The 22,941-nt window shown below is 42.3% G+C and overlaps 1 protein-coding gene across 1 annotated transcript in view; it reads right to left on the bottom strand.

Moving 5' to 3' along the window:
• Nucleotides 1–21,260, bottom strand: part of U2SURP (U2 snRNP associated SURP domain containing) — a 78,519-nt gene extending 57,259 nt beyond the window's left edge. Inside the window, exon 1 of the mRNA XM_054039045.1 lies at nucleotides 21,166–21,260. Within this exon, the coding sequence (XP_053895020.1) occupies nucleotides 21,166–21,210 (45 nt within the window). The 5' untranslated portion in view covers nucleotides 21,211–21,260. The remainder of the gene's footprint in view (nucleotides 1–21,165) is intronic.
• Nucleotides 21,261–22,941: the final 1,681 nt, after the last annotated feature.

Here is a 22,941-nt window from a genome sequence, read left to right as displayed (position 1 = left end):
CTCTCAGCGACCAGACTCTAACCCCCTGCATTCCAGTCTTGATCAAAGAATGAGAGAGGTCTCCCAAGTTCATATGGCAAATCCCGCCCCACAGGCCGACCCGCTGTTGCGCTGGCTCCACGAAGAATGGGGACACTTACCACCCACAAAATTGTACAGCCTGTTATCTGGCTTTACTGACCAAAAGCCTGACGTCAGCTGCAGTCAGTGCGAGCTCATTGTTCAGTCCTGCTTGCAGTGTGTGCAGGTAAAAACTATGAATCGTCCCCGATATGAGCGCTCTGCATACACTGCAGAACACTTTGCCCCAGGTAGTACGTGGCAAATTGACTTAATAGGACCCCTGCCAGGTGCTCGTCGTTTTCCAAAAGCCTTAGTTACTGTCGATCTGGGGTCTCAGCAAACTTTGTGTGTCCCTCTTACTAAAACCAATGCTGCTTCTGTCGCTGTGGCTCTTAAGCAAACAGCAGCTGCCTGGGGCACTCCCACTGAAGTCCAAGCAGATGGTGGGCCACCCTTTACCAGCAAAAGCATTGAACAGCTCATTTTTGGATGGTGGGCTTCCCTTCACTTCCATACTAAATATCATCCTCAAAGCAATGGTGTGGTGGAGCAAAAAATCGCAGTCCTTAAGACTATGCTGCAAACAGCAAACCCCAACCCTGCTTTTAAAAACTGGAGCTCATTTTTACCCCAGGTACTTATCGCACTCAATAAAAGCTACTCTCACTGGCCTCACATTTCACCTACACCTAAGCCACCTTGGTCCCCCGTGTTTAACATCGGACAACTGGTTTGGCTTACAGAACCCCAAGCCTCCGGCCATCGAGAACCTATAAAAGCCACCATTCTCCGGGCCGGCAAGTACCCTAACACCTACTTAAAAAGAACAGGAGTACTTGTGGCACCTTAGAGACTAACAAATTTATTAGAGCATAAGCTTTTGTGGACTACAGCCCACTTCTTCGGATGCATATAGAGTGCAATAAATATTGAGGAGATATATATACACACATACAGAGAGCATAAACAGGTGGGAGTTGTCTTACCAACTCTGAGAGGCCAATTAAGTAAGAGAAAAAAAACTTTTGAAGTGATAATCAAGATAGCCCAGTACAGACAGTTTGATAAGAAGTGTGAGAATACTTACAAGGGGAGACAGATTCAATGTTTGTAATGGCTCAGCCATTCCCAGTCCTTATTCAATCCTGAGTTGATTGTGTCTAGTTTGCATATCAATTCCAGCTCAGCAGTCTCTCCTTGGAGTCTGTTTTTGAAGTTTTTCTGTTGTAATATAGCCACCCGCAGGTTTGACATTGAATGACCAGACAGGTTAAAGTGTTCTCCCACTGGTTTTTGAGTATTATGATTCTTGATGTCAGATTTGTGTCCATTAATTCTTTTGCATAGAGACTGTCCGGTTTGGCCAATGTACATGGCAGAGGGGCATTGCTGGCACATGATGGCATATATCACATTGGTAGATGTGCAGGTGAACGAGCCTCTGATGGTATGGCTGATGTGATTAGCTCCTAGGATGATGTAACTTGAATAGATATGTGGACAGAGTTGGCATCGGGCTTTGTTACAAGGATAGGTTCATGGGTCAGTGGTTTTGTTCAGTGATGTGTGGTTGCTGGTGAGTATTTGCTTTAGGTTGGGGGGTTGTCTGTAAGCGAGGACAGGTCTGTCTCCCAAGATCTGTGAGATCTCAATCTTGTACCCCCGGTGACAAGTTAGTTCATCATAACTGGCTCAGCAAATGTAGTTCTTAATAAACAAACTAATGGCCCTGAGCAGGGCTCGTATTATTCTGTTTTACAGGTTATGCTGCTCTCCCTCACAACATCTTTGCCCATGGAGCCCTTAGGAGAAGGTGAACTACAAACCTGGTTCGCCGCCTACTGGGTGCAGGAGGCTAGCGGAAACCAGTCCCTGTCAGCGCTGAGTCCAGAAGATTGTCTTGTTTGCTCCACTCAGTTCTCACCTAAATATCCATTACCCTTTCAATCTGTACCAATAGTTTATAATTTTTCTTCATTTAATATTTCTAGTGTGAATTGTTCTTCCCCCTATGTGCAGTGGGCTGCTTCTAGTGTTTGGAATAATTGTTCTTCACAATTTAATTCGTATGTGTTTCCAGTTCTTAATGCTTCAGGTCGAAGTGATCATAGCTTTCCTTTAATTGAGAGTATTAGAGTTCCAGCATCTCATTGTTGGGTTTTTGTTGGTAATAGTTTAACCCCAGCCCCTACTTGGGTTGGTACTTATTCTAGTTGTTCTATGTGGAGTTTCTCTTATGCTAATACCTCCCTAACTAAACACACTCTTAATTTTACCTATTCCCCTCCCATTAATTGTTCTTATCGTCTTAATTATAAATTTTTTTTTTTGGAACCTTCTATACCTCCATAACACATACATATCTGTTTTATGCCCAGCATATGCATCATGCTGAGGCTGCATGTATCAATCATGCATCCAGCTTTTATTCTGTAACCAACAATGGGTGGAGCCATACCACAGTTTCTTCCTTAAGACCCGGTCATTTTTGGATTTGCGGTAATGTTGCATTTGCTGTGCTTCCTCCCAATCCCCAGGGTATATGCACCATTGGCACCCTGTAGGTACAGGGCGGAGGTATTTATACCTTGCCATCTAGCCACCGACACCATCATAGTACCCACTCTTTTTGGACTCGTTTGCAAACAGCAGCTTCCTCCCTCGCCTCCTCTATTGTTAGTTTTAACCCTGTTGGTTATACGATGTTACGTGATCAAGTGCTGTTTCAATCCCTTGCTACTGAAATGCTTGCTAATACTACGGGCAAGGGCCTCTCCTTAATTAATCAGCAGTTAAATTCCCTTGTTCAGTATAGTATTCAAAATAGATTAATGATTCAATATTTGTTACAAGTATATCCCGACTTTGCTGATAAATGCTGCGTTTCTTTGCCTTCTATTATTCCTAATTTGTCCTCAACTGTTAAAGACCTGCAAACGTTGAGCTCTACTATCCAAGAGTCACGAAAGTCCTTCCAGTTTTGGTCATGGCTCGATTGGCTTGGCCTTGCGCCCTACAAATCCTATTTCCAATCCCTGTTTGTGTCCCTTCTAGTTGGGCTCGCTCTTCTCTGTCTCGGATGTGCCTTCATTAAAGCCTGCATTCACAAGTTTGTTGCCTCGGCCTACATCGCTTCCACCCCCGAAGCGCATCCCCTCATAGGTGGGGATGAGGAGTCGGACTCGGAAGGTTAGGTTTTCGGCCTAACTATTTTGGCCAGGGCACGGGGGCATGTTGAGATGAGTTCCTGTCTGCATCCTGTAAAACTTGCCCATACCGGTATTGCCCTGGCCTCCTCTTTTGTCATTCAGTGTTGCACGCGTTCTAAAACAATATGCATTTCCTCACCTTTTGGGGGCGAAGCCAGACTTTGAGGCACCTGCTCCCCTACTTGGTGTAAACTTTGCTTGTGCCAATCAGAAACAAACACAAACAGGTTTTGGGCCCCGTCCCCTATGACTCTTCTATGAAGTCATAGTTGGTACTTTATGGGCCTGCTTGCCATGTGCAGGCAGGGAGAGGAGAAAGAAAAACGAATCCTGTGTATCCTGTGTACACCCGTAACCGAGCCTGATCACCTCGAAGCCTCTCTCTCAGCTCACGTGTTTCAAACAGAGTGTCTACGTTTGCCGCTCGTTATGCGTTGGTTTGTATTTGTAAGTATCAGTTATTACTAAATGATGCATCTTTGTTTATAAATATTGTTAGTAGATATTTTAGTCATTGTGTGTTTTAAGTTTCATTAACTCTATTAGCTAATCAAACGCTGCTCCCTTACCCCTTGTAATTATCCCCAATAAAACTTTAAATTGATTCATTTTAGGTGTGTGTGTGTGTGTGTGTGTATGTGTGTGTGTCTGCAGTTTGCATCGTGACCCATACTCTCCTTGCATCCCTTACCAATATAGTCTATTGCAATCCACAATTTCCTGAACCTTTTTTATTTTGTTGTAGTGATCTGTATTGTTACAGGCATGCTTGTCGACAGGTATTTTGAAAAAAATTACAAAAATAACTGAAATTGGCATTATTATATTGTGTTATTTTGACAAATAAAATATGCAGAATTGTGCACAAAATTTTTAATTTTTTGGCACAGAATTCCCCCAGGAGTATAGACTATCAGCTATTCTTCCCAGAACACAGGGCCAGGAAGTTGTCTGATTCAACTTGTAGTAACATTCAGAAGATGAGCCTGAAAATCCAAGGTAAAGTTTACCATCAAGCTACAGACTAAGTGGCACCTTTAGCATAAACATTCTTTATAAACCTTAACCTACCTCTCTCATTCAATAAATACTATCTATAAAAAAATGAAATACTAATGTTTATAGTGACCTATAGCCTGCCTAGTAATTACTTTTGTTATTAAAAACTGGCAAACCCAATTCAACCTGATACAAACTAATTTTACACCATTAACAAAATGAAGATGAGTCCGTCCACGCAGTTTTACACTAGTGCTTATGGAATATCTATATTTATTTGGCTTTTATTGTCACTCTTATACTGAAAATCAGAATGATAATTCAGTGCTTTATGGCAAGGCAAAAGGCAATTCGCACAGCTATCTTTTTAGACAAGTAAGAGAATTAGAATCCCCTACTCACCTTTCACTGAAATTCTAGTTATCTAAAAAGACTGAAGAAAGATTTGCTAGTATGTGCCACAGATAGGCCTTGCCAAAGACAGATGGTTTTTGGCAACAAGTTCTTAAGCTTTGCTAGCTTTTAGTTCATGGCTGAACAAAACAATGTCTCTTTTTAAGTGATCCTTTTGTAAAAGCAATTATATTTAAAGATATCCAATTTATTATTAAATCAATTAAAAATAAACTAATGCAGACACGACAACATATGAAGACCAGTACATATACATATGGTCTCATCATAAATAGGGTATTTATTTTAGAAGAGATTCCTTATTAAAATCTTTCTTAACGGTGGCTGAAAGTTCAATTTTCCCTTCTCAAAGAGTAAGAACATAAGAAAGGCCGTATCGGGTCAGACCAAAGGTCCATCTAGCCCAGTATCCTGTCTACCGACAGTGGCCAATGCCAGGTGCCCCAGAGGGAGTGAACCTAACAGGCAATGATCAAGTGATCTCTCGCCTGCCATCCATCTCCACCCTCTGACAGACAGAGGCTAGGGACACCACTCCTTACCCATCCTGGCTAATAGCCATCAATGGACTTAACCACCATGAATTTATCCAGTTCTCTTTTAACTCTGTTATAGTCCTAGCCTTCACAACCTCTTCAGGTAAGGAGTTCCACAAATTGACTGCGCGCTGCGTGAAGAACAACTTCCTTTTATTTGTTTTAAACCTGCTGCCTATTAATTTCATTTGGTGGCCCCTAGTTCTTGTATTATGGGAATAAGTAAATAACTTTTCCTTATCCACTTTCTCCACATCACTCATGATTTTATATACCTCTATCATATCCCCCCTTAGTCTCCTCTTTTCCAAGCTGAAGAGTCCTAGCCTCTTTAATCTCTCCTCATATGGGACCCGTTCCAAACCCTTAATCATTTTAGTTGCCCTTTTCTAGTGCCAGTATATCTTTTTTGAGATGACGAGACCACATCTGTACGCAGTATTCAAGATGAGGGCATACCATCGATTTATATAAGGGCAATAATATATTCTCAGTCTTATTCTCTATCCCCTTTTTAATGATTCCTAACATCCTGTTTGCTTTTTTGACCGCCTCTGCACACTGCGTGGACATTTTCAGAGAACTATCCACAATGACTCCAAGATCTTTTTCCTGACTTGTTGTAGCTAAATTAGCCCCCATCATATTGTATGTATAGTTGGGGTTATTTTTTCCAATGCGCATTACTTTACATTTATCCACATTAAATTTCATTTGCCATTTTGTTGCCCAATCACTTAGTTTTGAGAGATCTTTTTGAAGTTCTTCACAGTCTGCTTTGGTCTTAACTACCTTTAGCAGTTTAGTATCATCTGCAAACTTTGGCACCTCACTGTTTACCCCTTTCTCCAGATCATTTATGAATAAGTTGAATGGGATCGGTCCGAGGACTGACCCTTGGGGAACACCACTAGTTACCCCTCTCCATTCTGAGAATTTACCATTAATTCCTACCCTTTGTTCCCTATCTTTTAACCAGTTCTCAATCCATGAAAGGACCTTCCCTTTTATCCCATGGCAGCTTAATTTACATAAGAGCCTTTGGTGAGGGACCTTGTCAAAGGCTTTCTGGAAATCTAAGTACACTATGTCCACTGGATCCCCCTTGTCCACATGTTTGTTGACCCCTTCAAAGAATTCTAATAGATTAGTAAAACACGATTTCCCCTTACAAAAACCATGTTGACTATTGCTCAACAGTTTGTGTTTTTCTATGTGTCTGACGATTTTATTCTTAACTATTGTTTCGACTAATTTGCCCTATACAGACGTTAGACTTACTTGTCTGTAATTGCCAGGATCACCTCTAGAGCCCTTTTTAAATATTGGCGTTACATTAGCTAACTTCCAGTCATTAGGTACCAATGCCTATTTAAAGGACAGATTACAAACCTTAGTTAACAGTTCTGCAACTTCACATTTGAGTTCTTTCAGAACTCTTGGGTGAATGCCATCTGGTCCCGGTGACTTGTTAATGTTAAGTTTATCAATTAATTCCAAAACCTCCTCTCGTGACACTTCAATCCATGACAGTTCCTCAGATTTGTCACCTACAAAAACCAGCTCAGGTTTGAGAATCTCCCTAACATCCTCAGCCGTGAAGACTGAAGCAAAGAATCCATTTAGTTTCTCCGCAATGACTTTATCGTCTTTAAGCGCTCCTTTTGTATCTCGATCATCAAGGGGCCCCACTGGTTGTTTAGCAGGCTTCCTACTTCTGATGTACTTAAAAAAACATTTTGTTATTACCTTTGGAGTTTTTGGCTAGCTGTTCTTCAAACTCCTCTTTGGCTTTTCTTATTACACTCTTGCACTTAATTTGGCAGTGTTTATGCTCCTTTCTATTTGCCTCACTAGGATTCGACTTCCACTTTTTAAAGGAAGTCTTTTTATCTCTCACTGTTTCTTTTACATGGTTGTTAAGCCACGGTGGCTCTTTTTTAGTTCTTTTACTGTGTTTCTTACTTTGGGGTATACATTGAAGTTGGGTCTCTATTATGGTGTCTTTAAAAAGTGCCCATGCAGCTTGCAGTGATTTCACTTTAGTCATTGTACCTTTTAACTTCTGTTTAATTAACCCCCTCATTTTTGCATAGTTTGCATAAGTAAGATCCTTAATTTTAGATGATTATTGTTAATTGAAAACATTTTCAGAGAGACGCTATAGAACAGAAAAAAGTGCAAATTACATTAAATACATACGTTCCAGAAAACTCCACTATTAGAGGAGGGTCCCCTGTAATTTATGGGTGTTTCATACAACATTTATGTTTAAATTGAAATTAAAAGTAAAATGTAAAGATAACTAAAAATTTTGGTAATCTTCTAAATTTCCTTATATTAGCTACAGAGCATTAACAGACTTCTTTGTTGTAAGAAATTTGTTTTTTAAACATGTCATATTAAGAAAATGTTATTCCCCATCCATCCAGATTGGAACAATGCCAGACACCAGTAGTCTAGGAAATACTTTGCTAAGAGTATGGCCAGTTTCCAATCGACCAAGATATTAGTACTTAAGGCTACCACAGTGGTTGCAGATGTAAGGAAACTACCTCCATTACCACCACCACCAAATCCATTTAAAATAAATGTTGGACAGAGCTTCAAGAATTGAACTAAATAAAGGGCTAGTCTACACTAGAAAATAAGCGCTAGATCTATGGAAGAATTCTGATGATGAAGCTATCACCTCTTGGGGAGGTGGATTACCAACAGCAATGGGAGAACTCCAAGTTTCATGTGGAGACAAGCCCGAAGCCACAAAAGCCAAGGATACAACCCCCACAAGATACAAAGTGCCTCCAGGCTTCAAAAACTGAAAACAATAACTATGTTACCTCCCATTCTCCATACAATTCTATCTTCACATTCCTCGCTTCATCTGCATCAATAGGGCTTACCTTCACTATTGAGGTAACACGAGGCATAGTTCAAGCATAGTGGTGATAGTAACACCAGTTCACTGGTGCAACCAGGGATATAGCTGTAAATTAAAAAGCCACACTTTTCTAAAAACACTTTTTCCTCCTTTCCAATTACCAACTGTCATGTTATTGATTTGAACTGGGACCATATAGAACGTGGTTGCAACCAAAGTCCTGTAGTGGCACCAAATCTTGTATAAAGGGGGTCAAATAAGGTGTCTAAGACAAGGTTATGGTTTACTGGTTATGATTATGCTGTCTATGTGTGTGTATCAATTTTGTAGTTGAAGTTATGAATATTGGCTCTATATTGTCCATATTTCAAACTGATGCTATGCTTCTGGGAGACATCCCAGACAAGCTGGTGTTAGCTCTGCCTAGCCTGCTTGATGGCCCATTAAGGACCATCAGCTATACAACTGACCCATTGAGAGAAGGCAAATATGCCTTCAGACTCAGCAAAGTATGTAGGGACTGGCCTATGTGACTCCAGACTCCATTTTGCTGTAATTTTCCACAGTAAGGACGAAGAGGTATCCTTACACCTGGAAAAGACTATAAAAAGGCTGATGCCTCTCCTCCATCTTGTCTTCAATCCTGCTTCTTACCTCTGGAGGGACTTTGCTACAAATGGAAGCTGTACACAAAGGACTGAATGACCCATCCCAGCTGTGGATATACTCCAGAGACTTGATTTGAACCTGCAGTTTATTCCATCACTGCTACAAGCCTGAACCAAGAACTTTACCATTACTGTATGTAATTGATTCCATTTAACCAATTCTAGCTCTCATCTATATCTTTTTCCTTTTATGAATAAACCTTTAGATTTTAGATTCTAAAGGATTGGCAACAGTGTGATTTGTGGGTAAGATCTGATTTGTATATTGACCTGGGTCTGGGGCTTGATCTTTTGGGATCAGATGAACTTTTTTTTCTTTTAATGGGGCATTGGTTTTCATAACCATTTGTCCCCATAACGAGTGGCACTGGTGGTGATACTGGGAAACTGGAGTAGCTAAAGGAATTGCTTGTGTGGTTAGCCAGTGGGGTGAGACCAAAGTCCTCTTAGTCTGGCTGGTTGGGTTTGCCTTAGAGGTGGAAAAACCCCAACCTAGGGCTGTAACTGCCCTGTTTTAAGCGATTTCTCCTGAATTGCCACTCTCAGTTGGGTCCTGCCAGAACAGCATCGTTACACCAACTTCAAATCCTTTTTTCATATTCTGTTATGTGTTACACTACTGCCTAAGGGCCCCAATCTACAATCAGAGACACACTGTTCTAGACCCTACACAAATGTAATAAAGAGACAGTCCTTGCCTCAGAGTTGACAAGCTAGGTGTCTGACAAGAAAACAGTGGATGAAAGACAAATGCAAGGGATGATTTGGTTTACCAGACATTAAAATTATCATATTTTGAAAAATAACAGGAGCACAGCAAAGCTTGAAACACCCACCCATCCCACTTGCTAAGGAAAACATGGAAGGCTTATGACATAATTTGAAATTCTCCCCTTTTAAAGAAAATAATTTTCTAACCTTTGTTTTGAAAATAACCTTCCAAACGTGAACTGATGCAGTGGTGTCTTCCTGGGGCTGCTGAAAATTCCAGTGCCTGTGCTGCTACCCACAGTTCTCTTAAGCAGCAGAATGAAATTAACAAAACCCTTGTAAGTTCCTTACTAGAGGAACTGGAAAGCTAGGAGCATCAGCAGAGGCAGGTACAGAGGCATATTACCCAGCATATGAAGCATAACACTTAGGCTATGTCTACACAAGAAGTATATTACCAGTATAGGAACATCAGTATACTATACAAGAAAACCACTCGTAGCATGGACACAGCTATACCGGCAAAGCTGCATTTTATAGTGGTATAGTAACACTCATGCTCCCATGAAAGAAGAAAGCTGTACCAGTAAAAGTGAAGTTTTGCCAGTATAACTGCATCTACACTAGGAGCTTCTGTCAACACAGCTATGTCAGTCAGGGATCACATCTCTTCACACCCCTAACTGACACAGCTGTGCTAACAGACGCTTGTAGTATAGGCATAGCCACCGTTGTAAAGTTATAGAGAACAATACTGTACACTATTGTTTGAGAGTATGTGACAGGGTGGATTTGATTTAAATCACTAGTTAGGAAGATTCGATTTAATCATGGATTTCTACATAAAAGTGCATTCTTGCTGGTTGTTACAACCTTAATACATATTCTTCACAACTCAAAGATAGATGTAGGTTTCATTTTTAGAAGGTACACACTATACATTTTTAAAGTGATTTATTTTGAAAACTTTTCAGATTAGTTTTACAGCTATATCAGAAATGAATGATTGTTTGGTTATTTCATTTACCAAAGGTAATTGAAGCAGATATTTATGAAGTCTTTGGAAAGTGAACCATCTCCAATTCAACACGTTAATCATTAATATTTGGAGGATTTTCTTGCCATGCTGTATTAGGAGGAGAACATCACCAGACAGACATTTAAATTGTTTTATTTAACTAAAACAACAACATTATGTATTCTGGATTTTTTTCTTCAATAGCAAACATATACAGTACAGACCCCTTTACGCGCGAATCTGCTTAACACGCAGCAGCGCCATGCTCCCAGTGTTACCTAGTTAACACGCGATACAGAAACTTGCTATGTAGCGCTACAGATTTGCTCACTAACTCACTGACCTAGAAATCAACAGGAAGTGTGGAGCGGAAACGTGTTGTACATCTTTACCGCCGACGGGGGAGGGAGAGGGGGAGGGACTGAGGGGCAGCAATATTAAAGCGCTACTGCGGCAAAGGACCCTGCAGCACTTTAAGGTCCCTGCCTCTTTTGCCCCCCCTCGGCCGCCAACAGGGGGAGGGGGCAAAGGGAGCAGCTGCCCCTGGGCCGGCTATTTAAAAGGGCCCAAGGCTCTGAACGTTGCTATCGTAGCAGCAGCATCTGGAGCCCCAGGCCCTTTAAATCGCCATGGGAACACCAGGTGGTCGGGCCAGACGGCCTGGAAGGGCTGGATGGGGGATGCTGACCCCTAGCCCCACCCCTTTCACCCCAGGCCCCGCCCCTTCCGGGGCGAGTGCCGCCCCCGCCCCGTACCGGTAAGTGTCCTGAGTTACTTTCACCCCTATGTACTAATAAAAAGATTATTATTACATTACACATTTGAATTTATATTCTTGCAAAGCGCCGTTAACAGATAGGCCTGCAGTATTTGGGATGCTGTGAATACGTATGTAATCCTAGATAATTATACATGTATATATAGATATCTTAAGATATTTCAGCATGGCCCTCTTAACCCGCAGTCCATTAACACATGATCGTGACGGCTTGACTCCCAACATTCGCGCGTAAATTGGTCTGTACTGTAATATTTTAACAAAACAAGCATATGAATTTGTTTTTTAAAATCAGGTTTGTTTTTTGATAAAATTGTTTTTAAATAAAATAAATGAAATGTTTAAAAAAATTAAATCAACTACGTCAGCCAGGTCTACACGAGAAACTTAAAATATTGGCTTCTGCAGCTAACTCAGTCGTCTTCACCTTCAAACAAGCTTTCCTGCTTTTTCAGGTCCCAATCGATTTCTCAATTTGGAATGAATTAGTCCAAAGGAAGAAAATATTCTTTCTATACCGGCAGAAGAAGCTACTGCTGTTAAAAGTGAGATTATTGTGTCAACAGTCTCTGAATCCAAGTGCTTAAGTGACTTGCACCAGTTCACTGGTGTGACTTTATTTAAAACATCATCAGCAAACATATTTCTTGAATGATTCTTATTCCCAAACTGGGTCTCTTTTACGGCCTGCTGCCATTATAGGTTTTCCCTTCTAGTGAAAGAATGGTATGGAAGATCTCAAATCTATGCAAGCTACACTCAGAAAGACCTCAAGACTTCTGGAATATGCTGCTCAAACAGTTCCACTTTTGTTTCTACTGCCTGTCCCTCCCTTCTCACATTTATCTCCAGGCTTCTTCTCTTTGTCCACCCCAACAATCTTCTGTTCATTGAACTTTTTGAAACTTTGCACTTTTAGAGAGAGGTAAGGGATTGACTCTGTGTACATAAATTTGCAGAGGGACAATAGGATTGAGGTCTGTTATTTCTCACTTCTATATTATTTATTTATTTTATTTCAAAACATTTTTGCTGTTAACAAGCAAGTTATCTCTGGAGACACAAATCCACAGTTTGAGAACTGCAAAACTAAGCATCTCTGATGGTATCTTCTAGACTGAGCACTGAGAACATTGGGTAGATAGAAAGATTAACCTAAATAATCTATACAGAAGCCCCTGGAACACCATAAGATTGGGTCCCTAATCCATGAACTATTGAAACTCATTTACAAAACTTTTCTTAAACATTACATGAATATATTGTCTCATACTATAGAATCAGAATTTATAATCCCCATTCCATGATGAGACATCTTTGAGCTATAATGTATCTTAGTTAAAACTATATTTAGAGGTTCTTTCCCCAAAAAGCCTATTTTATCCAAAATATTGATTTTTTTTTTATTTTTTATAAAATCATTGATTTTAATCCACTCATGTGATCATGTAACATTTGTAAATTTGCTAGAAGATTAAACATAATAGACAGAAGATGTAAAAAACAGGGGGGTGCCATGTTCCACCAACAGATCCAACAGCAATGTGCTGGGAAAGAAACCAACCCTAAATACCAGGAAGGGTAATGGAATTTCTGCTAAGGTGCGGCTTTAGAGACTGTTTTGGACTCCAGCTTTTGTATCAGATTCTACTTATAGATGTCTAATAAATGTGACACTCTAATCTCCTCCAGTTGTTCCTGGCTGCTGCAAAGGGGGAGAGTTTGCACTACTCTACCATTACAGCAGAATCTATTTTTCAAGTACTACTCTCCCATGAATAACTAGTCCCTGCCTCTGCTGCTGCTCACAGCTTTACAAGTACCCCAAAGGAAACTGCCATTGCTTGACATTTATATACTGCTACCCACGTTTCTGAATAGCAACAATTAAACTAACCAGTACTGTTAACTTTTTTCTCTTGGTTATTGCCTTTCCTTCTTTCAAACTGTCTGAGGCCATGTCTACATGAAAAAGTTAGGTCAACCCAGTTATATCACTCAAAGGCATAAAAAAATCCATACCTCTGTATAACATAGTTATACAGCCAATCTAACCTCCTGAGAAGACAATACTACCTACCATCTCTCAAGGAGATAAATTAACTACGATAGCAAAACCACTCCTGTCACTGTAGTGCGTGTCTCCACTGAAGTGATACTGCACCTTTGCCACTGTAGCGGTTTAAGTGTAGACAACATAAGTGAGTCTGCAAAAGGTTGTGTTTTTCAATTGTGTTAGATTGAGTTAAGAGAACTTTTCAAATGTGTTACATTAACACTCATTAAGATACAGAGTAACAAGTCTGAAGGTGCTATCCAGCTGTGTTGTAGCCTAGAATAGGCCTTTTCAATCATATTAAGCTAACTTGATTGAAAAATACCCTTTTTGCCTGCTAACAGAGGGCCTGCTGTTTTTCCCCCCTCCGCTTGCATCCAAACAATTTTGTTCAAACATTCCAAAAATAATTCAATGTAAACCAGCGTTTAAACCCTGAAAATGTTTGCCCTAAGTTTCAAAAAGATATAAACACCTGAAACAGAAGTTTAGAACTGAAATATTTTTACTATATCTAAATTACAGAGGTGACCATCAAGTCCATTATAATAAGGTCAAACAAACAAAACAAAAAAACAAAACAAAAAAAGTTCTATTCAATTACATCACTTAAAGACAGGCAACTAAACATTGATACATTTTATAAGTGCTTGTACACAAATACTAGAAGTCTAAACACAAAGATGGATGAACTTGAATGCCTGGAGATAGCTCAGTAGTTTGAGCATTGCCCTGCTAAACCCAGGATTGTGAGCTCAATCTTTGAGGGGGCCATTTAGGGAACGGGGGTAAAAATCTGTCTGGGGATTGGTCCTGCTTTGAGCAGGGGGTTGGACTAGATGACCTCCTGAGGTCCCTTCCAACCCTGATATTCTATGATTCTATGAAAAGACAGCTAGCAGATTGCAGGTCAAATCATGGGTTGATCCTAGCAGATCAGATGCGGATCCACATTTTTGTATCTGCACAGGGCTCAAGCTACAAAAACAGAAAACCAAATAATAATGGGGGATTTTAACTATCCCTAAATTGACTGGGTACATGTCACCTCAGGACAGGATGCAGAGATAAAATTTCTAGACGCCATTAGTGACTGTTTCTTGGAGCAGCTAATCAAGGAACCCACAAGGGGGAGGCCATTCCTGATTTAGTCCTAAATGGGGCACAGGATCTGGTCCAAGAGGTATATATAGCTGAACCCTCAGTAACAGCAACCATAGTGTAATTAAATTTAACATCCTTGTAGGGAGGAAAATAACAAAGAAACCCACCCCAGTAGCATTTACCTCCAAAAGGGGAAGCTATACGAATGAGAAAGCTAGTTAAATGTCAATTAAAAGAAACAGTCACAAGTATGAAATGCCTGGTAGCTGTATGAAAACTATTTAAAAACATCACTATAGAGGCTCAAACATAAATATATATATATATATCCCAAATGAAAAAAAAAGAACCACGGTAAGAGGACCAAAATAATGCCACCTTCACTAACCAACAGAGTAAAAGAGGCGGTTACAAGCAAAAAGGAATCCTTTAAAAATTGGAGGTCAAATCCTACTGAGGAAAATAGAACAGAACATAAACTCTGGCAAGTCAAGTGTAAAATATAATTAGGCAGGGCAAAAAGAATTTGAAGCACAACTAGCAAAAGAAAAAAAAAATTGCTGTTAGATTTTGTAAGTACATCAAAAGTAGGAAGCCTGACAATCCAGTAGTGGGGTCAATGTACAAAAGGATCACTTAAGGAAGACAAGGCAGTTGTCAAGAAGCTAAATGAATTCTCTGCAACAATCTTCACTACACCAGATGTGAGGAAATTCCAACACCTGAGACACTTTTTTAGGGGACAAATCTGAGAAAATGTCCCAGACTGAGGTGTCAATAGATTAAGTTTTGGAAGAAACTGATAAATAAAACAGTAATAAGTCACCAGGACCGCATGGTATTCATCCAAGAATTCTGAAGGAACTCAAATATGAAATTGCAGAAATATTAACTGTGGTACGTAACCTATCGCTTAAACCAGCTTTCGTTGCAGAGAATGGAGGATAGCTAATGCGATGCCAATTTTTAAGAGAGGCTCTACAGAAAATCCTGACAATTACAGGCTGTTAAGCCTAACTTCAGTACCAGGCAAATTGGTTGAAACTATAGTAAAAGAACAGAATTATCAGGCACATATATGAACACAATATGTTGGGAAAGAGTCAAATGGCTTTTGTAAAGGGAAATCACCCCTCGCTAATCTATTAGAATTCTTTGAGGGGTTCAACAAACACGTTGTCAAGGGGGGATCCAGTAGATATTGTGTATTTTGACTTTCAGAAAGCCTTTGACAAGGTCCCTCACAAAAGACTCTTAAGCAACGTAAAGAGTCATGGGATGAGAGGGAAGGTGTTCTCATGGATCAGTAACTGGATCTCATGGATCAGTAAAGATAGGAAACAAAGGGTAGAAATAAATGGTCAGTTTTCAAAATGGAAAGTAATAAATAGTGACGGTCCCTCAAGAATCTGTACTGGGACCAGTACCATTAAGCATATTCCTAAATTATCTGAAAAAAGGAGTAAACAGTGAGATGGCAAAGTTTGCAGATGATACTAAATTACTCAAGTCCAAAATTGACTGCTACGAGTTATAAAGGGATCTCACAAAACTGGGTGACTGGGCAAGAAAATGGCACATGAAATTCAATGTTGATAAGCATAAGAGGCATCATCCCAACTATAAAAAAAGTTATGGGATCTAAAATAGCTGTTACCACTCAAGAAAGATCTTGGGAGTCATTGTGGATAGTTCTCTGAAAACATCCACTCAATGTGCAGCAGCATTTAAAAAAGCAAACAGAATATTGGGAATCATTAAGAAAGGGATAGATAATAAGACAGAAAATATCATATTGCCTCTATATAAATCCATGGTACTCCCACATCTTGAATACTGAGTGCAGATGTGGTCACCCCATCTCAAAAAAAGATGTATTGGAAAGGGAAAAGGTTCGGAAAAGGGCAACAAAAATGATTAGGGATATGGAATGGCTGCCATATGAGGAGAGATTAATAAAACTTGGACTTTTCAGCTTGGAAAAGAGACGACTAAAGGGGGATATGATTGAGGTCTATAAAATCATGACTAGTGTGGAGAAAGTAAATAAGGAAGTGTTATTTACTCCTTCTCAGAACACAAGAACTAGGGGGTCACCAAATGAAATTAATAGTCAACCTGTGGAACTTCTCACTAGAAGATGTTGTGAAGGTCAAGACTATAACAGGGTTCAAAGAAGTGCTAGATAAATTCATGGAGGATAAGTCCATCAATGGCTATTAACCAGGATAGGCAGGGATGGTGTCCCTAGCCTGTGTTTGCCAGAGGCTGGGAATGGGTGACAAGGAATGGATCACTTGATGATTACCTATGCTGTTCATTCCCTCTAGGGCATCTGGCATTGGCCACTGTCCGAAGACAGGATACTGGGCTAGATGGACCTTTGGTCTGACCGGCATGGCCGTTCTTATGTTCTAATTTAAATTTTTAATTTTTAATTTAAATTCCCTAATATAGTTGCATTACAAGAGTCATATCACTTCCACAGTACTACATGAAAAACCATTTTAAAATACACACAGAGAGCATTATTTTCAAAATACTTCACAAACCTTAATTTCGGAACATAGCCAACTAAGTTCCAGCAAGCTGCACAGCCGTGCAGCAGCCTATTTAGCACCAGGCAGGCGCTCAAGGAACCTGCCTGCAGACCTGACACGGCCAGGGGAGGGGCACCCCCGCCCCAGCCCCAACTCTGCTGCGGCGCAGCCCGGGCCGGTCTCGAGGGCAGCCGGAGCAGCCCGGATCCAGCCGCATATGGGTCAACCGGATCTGCTGGGGTGACATGGCCAGATTGGGCCCATCCGCGGCCAGAGAAGCCCAACCCAGACCCAGGGAGGCCCTCCCCCAGCTCAGACCTGCTAGGGCCGGGGGAGGAGCGTCTATCCTGCAGCCCCAACCCCAGAGCTGTTGCAGCTGGGAGAAGCGCCTCTCCCCCACCCAGCCCAGGTACTGCTGCTGCAGGAGAGAGACGTTTCTCCCCACAATAGCCCCATAGCACCCTCCTGCACCCCAACCCCTCATTCCCAGCCCCACCCCAGAGCCCACACCCCCAGAGCCCTCACACCTCTGCACCCCAACCCTCTGCCCCAGCCCTGAGCTCCCTCCCACACTCCAAACCCCTCGGACCCACCCCCACCACATTAATTTTGTTATGAAGGTGATGTGTCACACAATATTGTATCTGCCCATATTATAAGGGTTATCTTGAAATTTTAAGGGCTACAATTTTATACTCATATATAAACTTTAACTCAGTAGAAACTAATAGTTTAAGTTCCAATGCTCAAAAGGGAAATCTTCCCATTCACTAAGAGCAAGTGCATTTTTCAAGGCCCACAGCTGTCTTCACCCCACCTCTTAACATACCAGTCTACAATAAGTTTATATCAAAATAAGCATAAATTTCTGGAAATTAAGTTTTATACCTAAGAGTATTTGCTATTTCATTATTTAAATCCATATTACCTGTAGACCTGAATAAAGAATTAGAAGTCATTTCTTCTGAAGCCCATGACATTTGAATTTATTACTATTCTGCTACTGCTAAACTTGTAAAAGCAGGCGCAGCTGGTATTCAACCCACCACTGCTGGAAAGCAGAGGAAGAAAGAGAAGGACACATACTTTTATATTTTTCCGCATGCCAAGGAGCGAGTACCTGCCTCTCTTATTCCTGCTTACAAGTTTAAGTAGCAACACCATGAAAATTAAAATACCACCTGAAAGTTAACACCGCTGCCCCTTCAAATCTTATGGACAGCAACCACACTGGAACTCAGCACATTTTTGTAGATTTTACTTCACTGTTCCTGGCACGTAGTAACTCACCAGAGAAAGCTGCCCATTCATAAGTAGGTGAGTGTTATTTCCCAATTTTTATTAATACACTGCTTCACTTAAACCAATGCAGTGTGTGCACTTCCTTGCACTGTTAAGTGATGAAAATGTCAATTTTTTACTTCAAGTTACAGGGAATCCACTGTTTACTCTAATGACCCATGCCCATTGCTGCAGAGGAAGGCAAAATATTGATTCAGGTCACCACTTTAATGTACCTCTTCCTAATTACCCTTAAATACAAGAACAGTTTTCAACACTTCCACCACCCCCTAGATCCCCATATATAAAGTTTAGCTTGAGAGTATATTTTCCCTTCCCAGACTTTGGGTCCGCTTCCTGGTTGAAGGCAGTGGCTGGGGAAATAAGCCTCTCTGACCATACTTGGAATCAATCAATGGAAAAAAACAACATCCCAGTGATGGGGGACATTTATAGATTTAATACCTATATATAGTGCATTTCATCTGAGCAGGATAAGTTATCCCCATTTTGGTGAAAGGAAAAATTGAGTAAGAGGTTAAATAATGTACGTATTGAGTAGTAATGGAAACAGAATCCTGGTTCTCCAAGTCCCATATCCTATTCCTGGCCCACAACCCTTCCACTTTGGAAGACTGAATAGCCAACTGCTAGGAAGAAGAACATACTGTTACTGGCTGGCCACTCTAAGGCTTTGTCTACAATAGCACTTCTATCGGCAAAACTTTTGTTGGTCACAGGTGTGAAAAAACACACCCCAGACCAACATAAGTTTCACCAACAAAAGCACTGGTGTGGACAGCTCTATGTCGGCGGGAGACGCTCTCACGCTGACATAGCTACTGCCACTCATTGGAAGTGCTTTAATCTCCCACCATCATAGAGCAGCTACACAGGAGACCTTACAGTGGTGCAGCTGCAGTAGTATAGCTGAGCCACTGTAAGGTCCACAGTGTAGACATAGCTTAATACCTGCAGTGGGACTAAGTGGAAGAGAATTTATGGCTTCACTATCCCTAGAATCATTGCCAAGTGCTGGAGAGCACCCAACCATTGGAGTGGAGTAGACTATAGTCCTTACTGATTCCTCACTTTCGTGGGAGATTCAGGCAATGAACGGTTCTCCGGTTTCTGGGTATTACTCTTAAGCATCCACCTGATCAAATGCAGATTTCCTGTGTGGCTTTAAACAAGCCAGCCAGTGGCTACCATATACTTTTGACTCAAGCCTCTCAATCCTCAGCAGTGTTAATTATGGACAAAAAAGTTGGCTCACTGAGGGAAAACACCAATGTTTTCAACCAGAAGTGAGAAGCAGGAGATGGAAACAGAAAAGTCAATTTCAAACTAACTACAAATTTCTAATCCACAATTGGGAAACAATCCCAAAACAGGTTTTAATATTTCCAAAGTAGGAAATGGGAATACCTATGTGAATCAAGTTAAGAACATGCACGTGTCTGCAGGATTGGGGCTTTTGATTATTATAACAACCTCTTCCTCATTTCCACCCACTACCACAAAAATATAAACTCCAAACATTTCTAGACTTTTGAGTCAAGAGGATACAGTTCATAGGCCCCAATCCTACAACTGCAATGGGACTCCATGGGGGCACAGGATCTGTGAAAATGCTGCTGCAGGATTGTAGGAAATATTGGATTATTCCAGTATTATAGGAAATAATGTCAGCCATGGGAATTGGGAACACAGAGAAAGTGCATTCCATGAGGCTGCAAAGTTGTCAAGCCAAAAACATCTGAAAAACTGCCTAGCAGTCTGAGCACAGGACTAGGAATCAGATACTAGAAAATACTGATTTGCCATGTGATTGTGGATATTTCTCTGTTTCTCCAGAGTCACTGGTCACATCTACACTAGTGAGCTTACAGCTGTACGGATGCAGCCCTACAGCTGTAAGATTGCTCATGTAGCCACTCTATGCCAAAGGGAGAGAGAGCTCTCTGGTTGACATAAGACCACATCAGTGAGCGGCTAGCTATGTCAGCAGGAGACACTCTCCCACCAATACAGCGCTGTGCACACTATCATTTATGCTGGAAAATCTTATGTCCCTCATGGGGTGTTTCTTTCATGTCCCTGAGCAACATAAGTTTTATTGACATAAATGGTAATGTAAACATGGCCTAAGAACACCTGAGTTGCCCCCACACACCCTAACAGAGACGTTATAACAAATAATTTAGGCATAAAACAGAGAGTAAAGGGGAAATGTTTTCAATCTGGAACTGAAATTTACAACAAACGTGTTCATCACCAGAGCAGGAAGCTTTAAAAATAAGGCCTTCAAACAAGGCCCTATAAAGCTACTGAGATTGTGAGTGTTTCAGTGAAACAAAAACGTGACAAAATCCATCCCAAATGAGCAAGAGAACTATTTTAACATGAATCCAGGTCATGGGGGGCATCGATCCCACCCCCCAAAAGTGCAGCGTTGGGAGGGGGCAAACCCAGAGGAGCAAGGCTGTAGATGCACCCCGCTCTGCCCCGCCCGGGGAGAACGTGGTGCCAGCAGTGGGGGCCGGAGGGGCCCCGCGGGCTGATGGTGCAGGATGGGGGGCACATCCCACAGGCCTTAGAACGCCCCCCTCCCCCCCCTGCTAGATAAGCAGTAGGAGAAACCCTGGACCCCGACCTCCCTGCTGCCCTATCTGCCCCAGCCCTTCCCCGCCGCCCCACTGCCCCATCCATCCATCCCGCCGCCAGCACCCCGCAGTAACGCCGCGGAGGGGAGGGACGGAGCAGGCCGCACGGCCTGCGCACCTGGGTCCGTGCGTGCCGCGCGCCCTGGCTCCCCCGCCCCCGGGGACAGATGCCGCTACCCTCCCTGCCCCGAGCGGGCCCCGGGCAGCGGAGCCGCTTGCAGAGCCCGCGGGGTGGCCTCACCTTCGCACTGGCTTTCTGCGACCCGCCTGGCGTTTTGTCCGCCATCTTGATTCTCTCCCTGGCTCAGCGCTGGCGGCAAAGAATCGAGCACCGATTGAAGAGGGAAGGGGACTGGCCACGCTGAGGAGGGGGGGAAGTGCAGCGAATCGATGGCCGAACTAGCGATGCGGACGGCTGGGTTGCGGCGGCGGGCCTGCCTCGGCCTGATGAGCGCGCGGCGGGGAGCGTGCGATGAGCGCTGCCAGCCCCGCTGCGAGGCGCTGGCTCCGTCTAGCGAAACATACTGCGGTGTGCTGCGTTTGTGTCCGGGGGCCTGACTCTCCCATCACGTACACAAGTTTTACCCCGGTGTAACTCCATTGATTGCACTGGAGTCACACCAACTTAACACTGGAGTAAGAGAGTGGTGAATAAGGCCCCAGGAGTGTAGTGTGCTTGTAGGGGTGTAACAGAGGGGAGGATTAGGCAGAGTAGTGGCACTGGCCATTCTCTGAAGACAGGTAGACCATTGGGCTGACCATTCTTATGTTTTTATGTTCGCTCTGGTACTTTGATCAAATGATAATTCCCTTCCTGATCCTGCTCTCAGTTTTGGGATTTCCCATGCCACCAGATGTGCACTGTTTCATGCAGCTGGGACTTTGCTTCTCATTCTGCCTATAGCATGAATGTCACTGTGAGGCAAAGTCAGGAGAAGATCACCAGTCGAGTGCTGTAGGAGTGGCTACTTCTCCCAGGCCCTTGCAGTGGGTAGGATAATGAGACAAGCTTGGAGCTCAGAACTTTGGAAGCAAAATGCCCTTAATATTTAGGGAAGAAAGCTGGGGAAAGGATAGAGAAATGAGGAAAAATGGCTGGTGGCATAAGGAGGTAAAAACGAAGCAGGAATGGGATGAGAAGCCAACTGGAAGGTTGGTAGGGAACTGAAAGTGGGCAGAGAGGTAAGAAGGAAAGAACATGAGCAGAAAGAAAGGGGCAGAGCAAAGGGGAAGGGAGGGAGGGACCAAGAATGGACAGAAAAGGGGAGGGAAATGAATGAGAGGAAAGACAGGTTCTGAATCAGCAAGGTACTTAAGCATATCAATAACCTATTGACTTCAGTGGAACTATATATGTGCTTAAAACTAAGCAGTGTCTTGCTGAATCTGGACTTCAGTGGGGGCGGGGGAAGAAATTGCAACTATGCCTTTATTGCCTCTAGATTTGATCACTGCTACAGGCTCTACCTGGCTGACTACAAAGGCCACTAGAGATATGTCTACGTTGCAATAAAAAGCCTGCGGCACAGCTGCAGTTGGCCTGGGACAGCTAATTTGGGTTTGCAGGGCTCAGGCTGTGTGGCAATAAAATAGCACTACAGATGTTCAAGCTCAGGTTGGAGGAGCCTGGCCACTGAGGCACCATGAGTGGGGAGGGTCTCAGAGCCTGCGTTCTCCAGCCTGACTGCCTGAATGTCAACAGTGCTATTTTTAGGCCCGCAGCCCAAATCCTGCTAGCCCAAGTTAGTTGACCTGTGTTCTGTGATTCGGTGCCACGCGTTTCTTATCCTAGTGTAGATACACTCTAGGAAGCATCAGCTAGTGTTGAACATAGTTGCCCAGCTTCTGAGCAAGATGAGCTGGTAAAAGCATTTTACATTACTGCTCCATACTGCACTGACTGGGTAAAGTTTTAGGTACTGGTTACCATCAGCAAAACACTGAAGCGCCCTTGTACTTAGGTCCCGTTTAAGTCAATGGACATGCTACAGCTACATACACAATTGCCATCATGAGG

The sequence above is a fragment of the Malaclemys terrapin genome, chromosome 9 (assembly GCF_027887155.1).
Source record: "Malaclemys terrapin pileata isolate rMalTer1 chromosome 9, rMalTer1.hap1, whole genome shotgun sequence".
NCBI lineage: Eukaryota > Metazoa > Chordata > Testudines > Emydidae > Malaclemys > Malaclemys terrapin.
This window is presented reverse-complemented; position numbering and strand designations above follow the sequence as displayed.